Source organism: Numida meleagris, chromosome 4 (genome assembly GCF_002078875.1).
Source record: "Numida meleagris isolate 19003 breed g44 Domestic line chromosome 4, NumMel1.0, whole genome shotgun sequence".
NCBI lineage: Eukaryota > Metazoa > Chordata > Aves > Galliformes > Numididae > Numida > Numida meleagris.
Window position 1 is genome coordinate 49,487,644 of NC_034412.1, and position 11,270 is coordinate 49,498,913.

The following is an 11,270-nucleotide window of genomic DNA, read 5'->3' on the forward strand; positions in this document are numbered from 1 at the left end:
GAATATTCTTTCTAGAAACACTCAAAAATAGGAAATCCAAACAAAAACATCAAAACTAAACACGCATGCTCCTTCCCAACCCATTCCAAATCCGCAACCTCAGAAAAAACATGCAAGTGTTTGGAGAAAATGAGTGAGAGTTTATGAACACCACTGTATTTCAATTTTATTTGTGTTTAGCACATAAATACTTCTAAAACTAACTTTCTTTAGAAGGCTAGTGATACTTTACTTGAAATACTGAATTCTGCATATCCTGATTCAGTCACCTTATTTTTTCTTCATACTAACTCTTTTTTCAATTTGATTCTTCAAAAAATTAAATGTATCACAATTTGAGGCATTATTTGAGTGCTTCTTTGAATTTTTTTAATAAACATTTGATTTCAGTTTTCAGCTGAGCGATTTCTAATCACTTAAGCAGTAATTTTTTTTAATTTTTTTTTATAAAAGTGATTATTTGTTCCAGCTGCCCTGCCATAGGCAGGGTTGCCACCCACCAAGTCAAACTGCTCAGGGCCCCATTGAACCCAGCCTTGAATGCCTCCAGGGATGGGGTATCCACAGCTTCTCTGGGCAACTTGTTCCAGTGCCTTACCCCCCTCTGAGATCTTGAAACTAGACTAAAAATTTGTGAAATATTTGTGATATTCTGACTGAGCCTTTCTGTATCTTGTAAAAGTGGCTATTTCATAGCAATAATGTAGCACATCTTCCAAAGATCTTTTAGCATTAAGTTTGTTAGGTTGTCAAAAGGCATTGGAAAGATTTCTTCTGTTAAGTAGGCTAACCTGACTCTTAGATTTGCTGTTGTTATTTAGTTATTTTCTATTAGAAATTTCCTCTGTATTTGAAGTAAGAATACAAAACAAAAATTTGTTCAAGATTTGTTCATTACTGTTTCAATGTCTTCCTTTTAGCTTTCCATCACTTGGATACAGGTATTTTGCTTGTTTCTAGAAAGAGTGATAAGTGCATAGCTTTACTAATGCTGAAAATAAGACCTGTGTCTTCATTACTTAATCACTGTCAGTGCTTGAATGTGGGTTAAAAAGCAACTGTAAATACTGGGCAGGAACTTAACATTTTTAAGCCGAGGACTGCATTCTGTCTAGCCAAGGGAACTTGGTGGGAGCTTTTGCCTTACACAGGGGCAAGTCAGTCTTGTGGGTCACAGGAGAAATAGTGTTTGCATGAACAGGAGAGCCACAGAACAACCAGAATAATAAGTTATTAAAAGCTTAATCTATTTTTTTTCAAAGTAGTTGATTAATATTTTTACACGTGCTTCGTCCAGTTGCTTCTTGTTGGTGGATTAAACAAGAAGTAGAGAATATGTAAGTAGTGTCAGTTCACTAAGGACAGTTTTTCCATTCTTAAGGATGAAAATGGGTGTCCTATTCCTTTGTTGCATAATCTCTTCTGTAAAACTGCAGAAACTGTAGCCATTCCAAATGACTCAGTGATGCTTTATGCTGATGTCATGGTGCTCTAGAAGCCTTTTACCCTCCTAACTTCTCAAAGTTTGACAGAGGATATGGTTTCATGACAAAGCAACGCATCTTTCTTACAAATTGGAATGATCCCACTCTCCCTTCCCATCCCTACTTATGTATTCCTGCATCTGAGTTTGAAGTGGTTTTGATGTACAGGTGTTTAATTTTCTGTGGCTTCAGTTGGTTGAATTTATATATGCCTTCCCCAGAAATATGGGAATAGATTTTTTTTTTTTTTTTTGCAAGGCGGTGACCTGAATCTTCCTACCTTGTGATGATAAGAGTATCAGATGAAGGGATGATAGAGAGTCACATGAGAGGAAATCAGGAACGGAAAGATAGAGGAATGGAAGTGGAGATAAAAGGGAAGGAAGAAGTAGAACCTCCCTCTTTAGGCCTTTTTCCTAAGTTGCTGATTGAAATCTTAAGCCTCATTTATTGCACCAAAAATAGATGCAGAGGCTTAGTTCCTTTGTTGCTTCTGCTCTCATCTGAAAGTAGCTGTGGTTTTTGTTTGTTTGTTTTGTATCCTTCTGTAAACTGAATGTGGAAAAGAGTTTCCTCCTATTACAGACCATTAAGAGTAACTGTATGTTGTCTTGTGTTTATGCAGGGACTTAGCAGCTGACCTTCTTATGATGATTCCTGATAATAAACTGCAGTTGGTTAAACTTTGTGCTTTTTATCCTGGATGCATAGCTGAAAGAAATGACCTACATGAAAAGGTACAGTGAAAAAGAATTCACCTGAATGCTAACAAGAGCTTATGTATTGATTTGTTTCTTCATTTCAGAACATTTAAGGACAAGGCCGAATAAATGTGGAAGATGATTTTGTCACTAACAGTCTTAAATGTTATATATATAATCTTTTTTTCTATTTTGTGCAGCATTTCCTTGGCACAGGTTACTTCCACAAGTAGCTTATGATCATCGGAATTACTTGTCTTGTAGGGTTCATAGCCTCCTTATCACTGATGTGTAGCCTAACCAGGTCTTGGTAGGGCATCTTTATCTACTACCCTGAATTGTTCTACATGTTATGTCTGTAATGTCCTTAAATCCTCCCTCCCCACTTTTCAGCAGCGAAAGAATCTGTTCCACTAACTCCCTTAATGTTCAACATCTATTAAGCAGTAGTAACAAGTTCACAAAATCATTAACAACAGAAACGTATTAATCATGTTAAAGTTAGAGAACCATCTCTGTTGTTCTCTGGTCTAGGTGGATTTCTTAATGCCTATTATATGGAGGTATATCTTTCAAACAACAACTCTTTGGAAAGAGTTTGATCTTAACATTATGTATTTCTGTGCATCTTAGATAATTCTTTGAATATTATAATAATTCTTTAAATTATTGTTTTCTAGTGTAATCTTCCCAGTGTAGAAGAATGTATGCGATTGGCAGAGACAACTGAGGCAGATGGTGATATATTTGAAACTATAAAGTACTACCTGCTAAGCACTGAACCAGAAAAAGCTCTCTCTATTGGCATTCAGTATGTGAAAGGTACTAGAAGGAAGAAAATTTTTAAGCATAATTAATTTGTATAGCTTGTCTCTTCAATTTTTTTCTATTTTTCAACAGAACAACTTTGTGGTTCAGATTGGACTTTAGATTCAGTCTGTCCGTACCTTGACCTTCTAAGTTACATTCGCACTGAACAGTTAATGTTGAATAACTGTACACAGTGAGTATGTTTTCCATACTTATAAAAGTGGAAATTTCACTAAAGGAAACTTGTGGAATTAAAAAACCAACTATATGTACAAACTGTTAGTATCATTTTCATTGACGACAAGAGTGGTACAAACAGACTGCAACCAGTAGGTTAATTCCCAGCCTGGAGAACTGAATGTGGAATTCTCCTAAATTTTCAAGGTTTAGCAAAAAAAATATTTTCCTGCTACTTTCTCAGGCATTTACAATGAGTGAGTCAATATTGGTCTTATTTGGAGAAGCTCACATTGATTAGTTCTTGCTTCAGTTTCTTGAAGAGAAAGAGCAGTGGTACCACACACGGTGTGTTTTTATGTCAAAGTGTTAAGGAAATTCAAGCTGCCAGTCTTAAAATAGTTGGATTGCTGTGTTTCAGCATTCATTAAAAGATGGTTTAAACTAGGCCTTGACGTCTGAACTAAAATGAGCAGAAAGCTTAACTCTTGTCTGTGGGGGAAGATTGACAATACTTAGGACCATACAAATATGGAGCAATGTTATTTACATTTTAAAGTTTTATCACATTGAAAGGTCTGAGTACCATTGTTTTTGTAGCGTTATGTGACTGGGCTTATTAACTCAATGCTAAAATGTAATAATTTGGTTTAGTGGGAAATATTGGTCGTAGGTGGAATGGTTGGACTTGGATGATCTTAGAGGTCTTTTCCAACCTTGGTGATTCTATGATTCTGTGATTCTGTATCAGTATAAAGCAGATGAAATGTAGTAACAGTTACATCACACAAAAAGTAAACATAGTTAGCAGGCACGTATTCCCCACAGAAGATGGGCTGATAAGATAGGTTTTAAAATTACATATTTGAATGTGAGTGTAATGTTTTTTCAAATGCTTGAAATCGTTACTGTTCATGATTAATGCTTGTTTGTTCATAGATTTCGGAATGAGTTGCTAATTTTGTGTGGTTACATCGGAGCTTTACTTGCTATCAGAAGACAGTACAATAGCATTGTACCCGCGCTTTATGAATATACAAGGTAATATTAAGCTTTTGCTAACACTTTGAAATCTCAGCTCCTTTTATGGTATATGCTATAGGTAGACCACATTTCTCCACAAAAAACACGAGGTCCCTGTTCTGTGATAAAGGTGCCTGCTATGGACCTTCTTCACTCTTTTTTGTGCATTATGAAAATACAAGTTTCAGAGTTAGTTCAGTAAGTTCTGAATTCATTATTTCAGTCAAACACTTGGTTGTATAAGAAAAACCTGTTTTCAGATGAGCATTTCACTTCCATGCATGATTATATGTTATTCTAACTTTGTGTAGACCTCTTGTGAAGACTTGCTCAGCAGCATCAAGGACAAGCTGTGACTTTAGAGCTTGTGACTGGACACATGCTTCCTTTCCCACCATGAAACTTTCTGGTACTCATTGAGCTAATGTTCCCTATCTGCAAGCTTTTTGTTTTGTCTAGCCCACTTGACCCCACCTGATCCTGTCCAACCCAGTCCCTTGACTTGACCTGACTTAGCCTTGCCTGCTTGTCTTGATCTCACGAAGTTGATCTGAGTTGGCTTGACTCGGTGCATCTGATCTGATTTGGCTTGGCTTAACCTCACTGACATGGCCCCACCTACTTGACCCTAACTGATGTTGCCCATTTGAATCCACCCACTTGACTTGACTTGGCTCACTTGAGCTGATATGACCCCACTTGGCCTGAACCACTTAACCCAGCTCAAGTTGTCTTCACTTGACCCACTTGGACTTGACTGAATTAAGCCAATCCACTGGACTTGAATGGATTAAGATCAATAATCTCTGTTATCTGCTAAATAAAATGTTTATGCATAGTACTTCAATACTCCTCCTTCAAAATATAACCACTGTTATTTAGTCTTCCTCTCTGCTGTCCAGCTGACTAATTGCCATATCTAGCAATAACATCTCCCTCACAGTTTGGCATTCTCAGATACTTCTGATTTTATTCTTGCTGGGTAGCAAGGCCAGGTCCAAGATGTCATGGATTTTCTAATGCAGTTTGCTTTGGCATTGCTCCAGATGATATCGCTTCACATCAGTTGTGTATATGCACTTAGTTTTAGTCAACTTGTCATTATTAGGAAATAAAAGCCTTAAAGTGTGGAAGGGCCTGTTAAAGAGAGAAAAACAATGTTAAGATAATTGAAGATAACCTTATTTAAGGTATAAATCGAGATAACTAAATACAAGTTCAAAAGAAAAGGTATATTTTTTATATCTAGTAATTTAATATTTATGTGGCTTTGTACTGGTGACTATCACGAAGGACCAAATGCTGAAGTTGTATCAGAAATGGTTTAATATTATGTCTTATTTTTTTTCTATCAAGAAAATATTCATTGTTAGAATTAATTTTTACTTTATTTTCCTTCCTTTTCAGCCAGCTTTTAAAAAGACGGAAAGTGTCTGTACCGTTAAAAATTGAACAGCTCTCTGAGGAGTTAGGTGCATGGAGAGCCTTTACTCAATTAACCAAGTAGGTGGAAAACACAAAATAAGTATGATGAGTCTACTACCATTTAAATGTTTTGTTAGGAATACAATATTTATCTCCTTTGTAAAATCTTTACATTAATGTTTTTAAAAAATATTATGTGGATGTTAGTTTCCAAAACAAATTATGATGTGCAGCCAAAAGAAAAAGTGGGTTTTTTGATATTTTTTTTTTTTTTTTCCCCACAGACCTACCAATGAACTGCCATGCACCCCACCATCTGAATCACAGAAAAAGGTCTATTCAATACTGGTATCACGAATACGAGAGGAGCCTCTGAAAGGAATGATTGGGCCCGACTATGTCACTGGATCAAATCTTCCTAGTCATTCAGATGTTCATGTCTCATGTTTGACAGGACTAAGGATACAGGTACAGTTCCAGAGGGGTAACCTGTCTTAGTGTTCGCACTGAGTATCAATGAAGTTACCATAAATCTAAGGTCCGTACCATCATGTAGGAAGAAGAATATTTTCCTTATTGTCACAATAGCAGAAGTTAAAAATAAGGACAAGTGCTGAGATCTGCTATATAAATAAGGCTATATAAAGAGCTATCCAGCCAAATAATTGCCCAGTTACACAATCCAAAACTTCTTAATTTTCATGGGGAAAAAAAAAACATTTATTTTGCTAAATGTTCTGTCTTTTTACATACTTATTTATTTTACCTTCAACTTACTATCTCATTGCAGCTTGAGTAAAAACAAATTTTGTGTTCAAGCACATACTGACATTATTCTGTTGTTATTAATAATCATAATGGAAACACATAGTATAAAACTTACAGTTCATTAATTAAAGCCAGGTATTAAAAAAGGGATATTCAGATATTTTTACTTTTCACTTGCTTAGGGTTTTAAGATCAAAATATGCTTGCCCTTATAATGCCTTTTTTGGCATTTTTAGGAAAATATGATGGGACCTGAAAACACAACTCTGCGGCTACTTTCTCCAAGTACTGCCTCAGTGTGAGATTATTCTCTTACATGAGGCTATCTGTTTGTCCAGTGCAAGGTGCCAGCCCAAAGAGTAACGATGTTGTTCAGGGATTAAGAGGGATAGTTTTGCTTTGGAAACCGGAGATCACAAAATACTAGTTAGGTATTTAAGATAAATAAAATTAACAACTGAGCACCCTCAAGTCTAAAAGACTTGCTGCCAGTACTTCTGTGTGAGACCGGTGATCTCTGCTGTGGCCCAGCGGAAAACACATGCCACGTGTTAGAGGTTGCTAACAGCCACAGAAAGCTGCTGTTGTTATACTCCATTTGACAAGAATCACAAATATGGTGTCACCAGTTTGTTACGTACAATATCTTAATCTCTGGATTAGTGAATAATATCATAATCCCTGAATTTGTGAATATTAGGAGTCTGCTTTAGGCACGCAGATTGGCTCAGAAATCATTGAGTAAATAAATACTAAGGTATAATAACAATTGCTTGGTTTTACAGTTCTAAGTGGCAAGTTCAGAGAGCATACCACTGTAAAAATACACTTAAAATTGAGTTACAGCTTTGAGACCATATTTCCTCAAATGAAAAAACTGGCAGATACCTTTTGTCTCATCAGATAAATCAGTGCTTTGTCCTTCATGTTTTTTCTTATTAAGCAGTGGATATTGTTCAGTAGACTCCATGTCTTCAAACTATTCATGGATTTTGTTTTATTTTTAAGATGGAGAAATCAAAAACATATTACATCAGGCAATATTTAACTCTCAAATAACTGACAAATGTACAGAATACAACAGTTAATAAAATTTAAAAAAAAATGCGAAGACTAGAAAATTTTGAGCCTGTAGATTTTAGAGGCTGTTCACTTAACAGTTGCGTATTATCAAAGCTTTGAGTTGACTAGGTAATATTTTCACATGTTTAGACGATAGACAAAAACTTGGTTTGACATCCTTCTCAGATAACAAAATGTGGTAGTCTTCACACAATACACGTGTACTTACTTTTCTTTCTCTCTCCAAATGTTTCTGCTGTTCCAGGGTCCAGTGTTCTTCCTCGAAGATGGAAAATCTGCAGTTTCACTGAATGATGCTTTGATGTGGGCCAAAGTGAATCCCTTTTCACCTCTAGGAACAGGAATACGACTTAACCCATTTTGATGCAGTGTTTTCCTCATAAAATAACACTGATTGTCAAAGGACAGAAAGATGGTGGTCCAACTCTCCTGGGAGGAAATTACTAGGACTTTTAAAATTGTAAAATGAGAACAAAAAATATTTTTATGGAAATGTTCGTTGATCATCCAAAGAAGTTATTTGAGAATCCAAAGAAGAAAAATCCTAACTTAATTGACAGCCATGACTTTTTTCTTTTAATAAAAATTGTCAGTGCAGACATATTTCAGCTAAATTTGTGTAAACAAATGCCTTTTAAAGCATGTAGGCAACCTACACGTCATCAAAATACAGATAAACTCTGAAATTCATAAACACACTTCCAAATACATAGGATTAATGACTTAATGAATAGCCACTGCAGCTTGGTTTTAGAATGACTGGAATCTTGCAGCTGTTTCACACAGGGACCACTTTGTAAATTTTAACTAGTTTTTACTCAGGATTCTAAAGCAAAAGTAAAATTTCAAAAACGCATAAATGACTTTTGTGTTCATTAGTTACGTGTTTCATTAGTAGCAGTACAAAGATACTTATTAATGTTTTGTTTAGATAGATTTGAATGTCTGGATTATAATAGTCTATTTTCTAATAAGTTAATCCTTGGCACCTTGTCCCCCTTATACTCCCACTGAAAGCTAAGATGTATTTATAAAACTTTTTTTTAACAAAGGCTTTGTAAGGAACAAACAAAATATAGTGGAGTTATTAAAATACTTTATGTACATTTAAAATGCTTTTTACATTTTATATTAGTTATAAATATACACGTAGTATATGATGGACCAGAAACAAACACTTGTGCATATTTTTTGTTTACTAATTGTCATGGTTTTGTGGTTTGTTATCAGTATTCTGCATCATAACATCATGCAGTGCACTGGCAGTTAAAGAGTTAATGCTGCAGCTCCAGTCTCGGAAGAGAAGAATGAACCATGATTCCCAGAAGACTTCTCTTTTTACATTTCCGTTTTCTGTTAAGAGGGAAAGATAAAATTGGCTGTAAGTCACGAGGTTGTCCTTCTTTTTGCCTGCCTTGGCTCTGTGTGCTTGCTGGCCTTCTCACCTACATCATTAGAGTAAGGCCTTCAGTTTATAGATACAGTCTCTCTCATTCGATTTATTAGCTTCAATTCCGATTATATTCTATTATCTTGCATTCCGCTATCATATTTAGTAAATTAGTTTTCTCCCTTAGCTTGTTGCTGCTGTTATTTTTTTCCCCTGACGAGGCCCATCTTCCATACCTTTTCTGTACCTCCCCTTCCCTTTTTCTAGGGCCTAGTCCATGGGTCCCTCCGCCCCATTAGTCACAGAATTAGGCCAGACCAGGCTGGAATCATGACACTAATTCTGTGCTCAAATGAGAAGAAAGATACAGCAATAGAATACTAAGAATATTTAAATTTAAAAGTTGTGTATAGTATGCAATTTAACCATAAAAGAAATCTTATAATTGGAATTACTAATCTGTAGAAAAGATGCTTTGATTATATTCTTTTATAGTCTGATGGCACACAAGCAGAAATCTGCCTGACCTTTGTTGTAGTTTTGACTGCTGCTTTAAAATAAATTTTAAAATCCTGCTAGTTACTTAAAATATAAAGAAGTTGTAATTAGAAACTGGCAGGACTACTTCTAGAGCAATCCTTTTAAAACCAGCAGTAATACAAGGTGGTTTTCAGTAGATCTTAGCCAGTTCTCAGTAGATCTGTAAGCAGTGCCCTCATCTAGCCAGAAATAACAATGTCAGCATGCCAGAAATGTAGGATAGAGGTTAAAAATCAACAATTCTCATTCTTTTTTTTTATTTCTTTTAAAAACTTAATTTTCAACGTCTGTTCTAGAGTAGTATCACAATTTTTGGGATAAGAATATATTGGGGAAAAAAATTAGCTGCTTGTTGTTTGTACAAAAATTGCTGTACATATGTAGGTGTTGGAACATAACATCTTCTTGCAGGTATTGCTTGGAAAATGTTTTCCCTTGTTCAACCTTGTGGAGTTTGGAGTATTAGAGTTGGATTTCAGAAATAAAAATTCATAGTTCATGACAGAATTTTCCAGCATTCAGTATCTGATGGGTTGCTTCTAAGATGAAAGATTTGTCTTTTAGCACATAAATCATACAACTTTGTAATATCTGTTCATACAAAATTGGCGAGCAAAACTAAGAATTGAATTTGCAGCCTCATGCCTGATAGATAGGATCTGAAGAACTGGTGCAACTGACACTGCTGTATTTCAAACTTTTTGCTATATTTTAAGGATTTTTACCGACATTTCATAACTTAAGTATCTTAAAAATATGTAGTTTAATTGCATCCATTTGTTGCAAATAAGTTGTGCCTTAACACATAATCTTAGGCAGATTTTACTCCCTCTTCAAACTAGAGAGGGAGGGTTAATTTTTGTTTCATTGTTGAAATAAAATAAGTCGTGAATAAAACGGTTGCGTTTTCTTTACTGCAGTTTTACCCTGTGTGGTGACGGAGGGGAACATGCAAAAAAAGTCCTTCATTATCCAGCACAGCTAGTCAAATACAGGTATTTTCCCTTAATATTTCAGAATCCTTTGTCTTCAAGTCGCTGTTTAATTCTTCTGTAAAAATGAGTATTTCTGCTTGAATTAAAAAATTTAGCAAGCTCTATAATAGTGTTTTCTAATTACTATAAATCTCAGCATACCTGAGATGTTAAGGTAATTTTATCCCTACAAAATCAAACTCGTTCTTTTGAAAGAATCTGACCATTACAGACGTGTTTAAGCTTCACAGGCTGTAGCCAAATGTGAGATCATCAAAGCACAGAACTTTCTTAGGTGGGCTACATGATTATATGGAAAATAGTCATGCTATGAACTCTTCCTACTACAAAGACCACCTTTGATCCCCGTTGTTAAACTTGTTCACAGGTTAAAATTATGAAATCCAGAATTACAGCAATTTATCATTATGCTAATATGAGAAAGTACTTGTCTTCTCTAAAGAATGAAGTTAAACTACCAAGTTTAGATACCATTTTCAGCATAGGTATTAGTATTTTTTTTAATTTGAAGCTTTTACTATTATGTAGGAATGAAAATCCAGAATCTTTTCTCTTGGTTAAAATGACTGAAAACAAAGGAAAAAAAGGCACTTGTGAAGACTATGTCTTCATATCTTCACTTACTTCATGTACAATCGTTACACTTCGTAGATTCTGATCATGTATCAGTACCATCTGTGTCAGAAACCTTCACGGATACGTATCCAGTGTAGTAAGAAATGAAGCTGAAATGGATGCTGGGCAATATTACATGAACAAGTAAATTACAGTACTGTAGAAATAAATAATAACAATCCGTATTGTAGAACATAATGATATAAACTAGTTTTTTTTTATTTATTTGGCTTTAAATAAATTAGTGCCTAACCAACAG

At 35.1% G+C, this 11,270-nt stretch overlaps 1 protein-coding gene across 15 annotated transcripts in view; it reads left to right on the top strand.

Annotated features, from left to right (window-relative positions):
- Positions 1-10,298, top strand: part of WDR17 (WD repeat domain 17) — a 53,822-nt gene extending 43,524 nt beyond the window's left edge. For 14 of the 15 annotated variants that reach the window (XM_021396178.1, XM_021396193.1, XM_021396182.1 and 11 more), the window contains 8 exons: positions 921-941; positions 2,110-2,221; positions 2,866-3,007; positions 3,086-3,188; positions 4,112-4,213; positions 5,603-5,698; positions 5,905-6,088; positions 7,716-10,298. In XM_021396178.1, coding sequence (XP_021251853.1) covers positions 921-941; positions 2,110-2,221; positions 2,866-3,007; positions 3,086-3,188; positions 4,112-4,213; positions 5,603-5,698; positions 5,905-6,088; positions 7,716-7,835 — 880 coding nt within the window. In that variant the 3' untranslated portion in view covers positions 7,836-10,298. The remainder of the gene's footprint in view (positions 1-920; positions 942-2,109; positions 2,222-2,865; positions 3,008-3,085; positions 3,189-4,111; positions 4,214-5,602; positions 5,699-5,904; positions 6,089-7,715) is intronic. The other variant, XM_021396187.1, reaches the window with a different exon arrangement.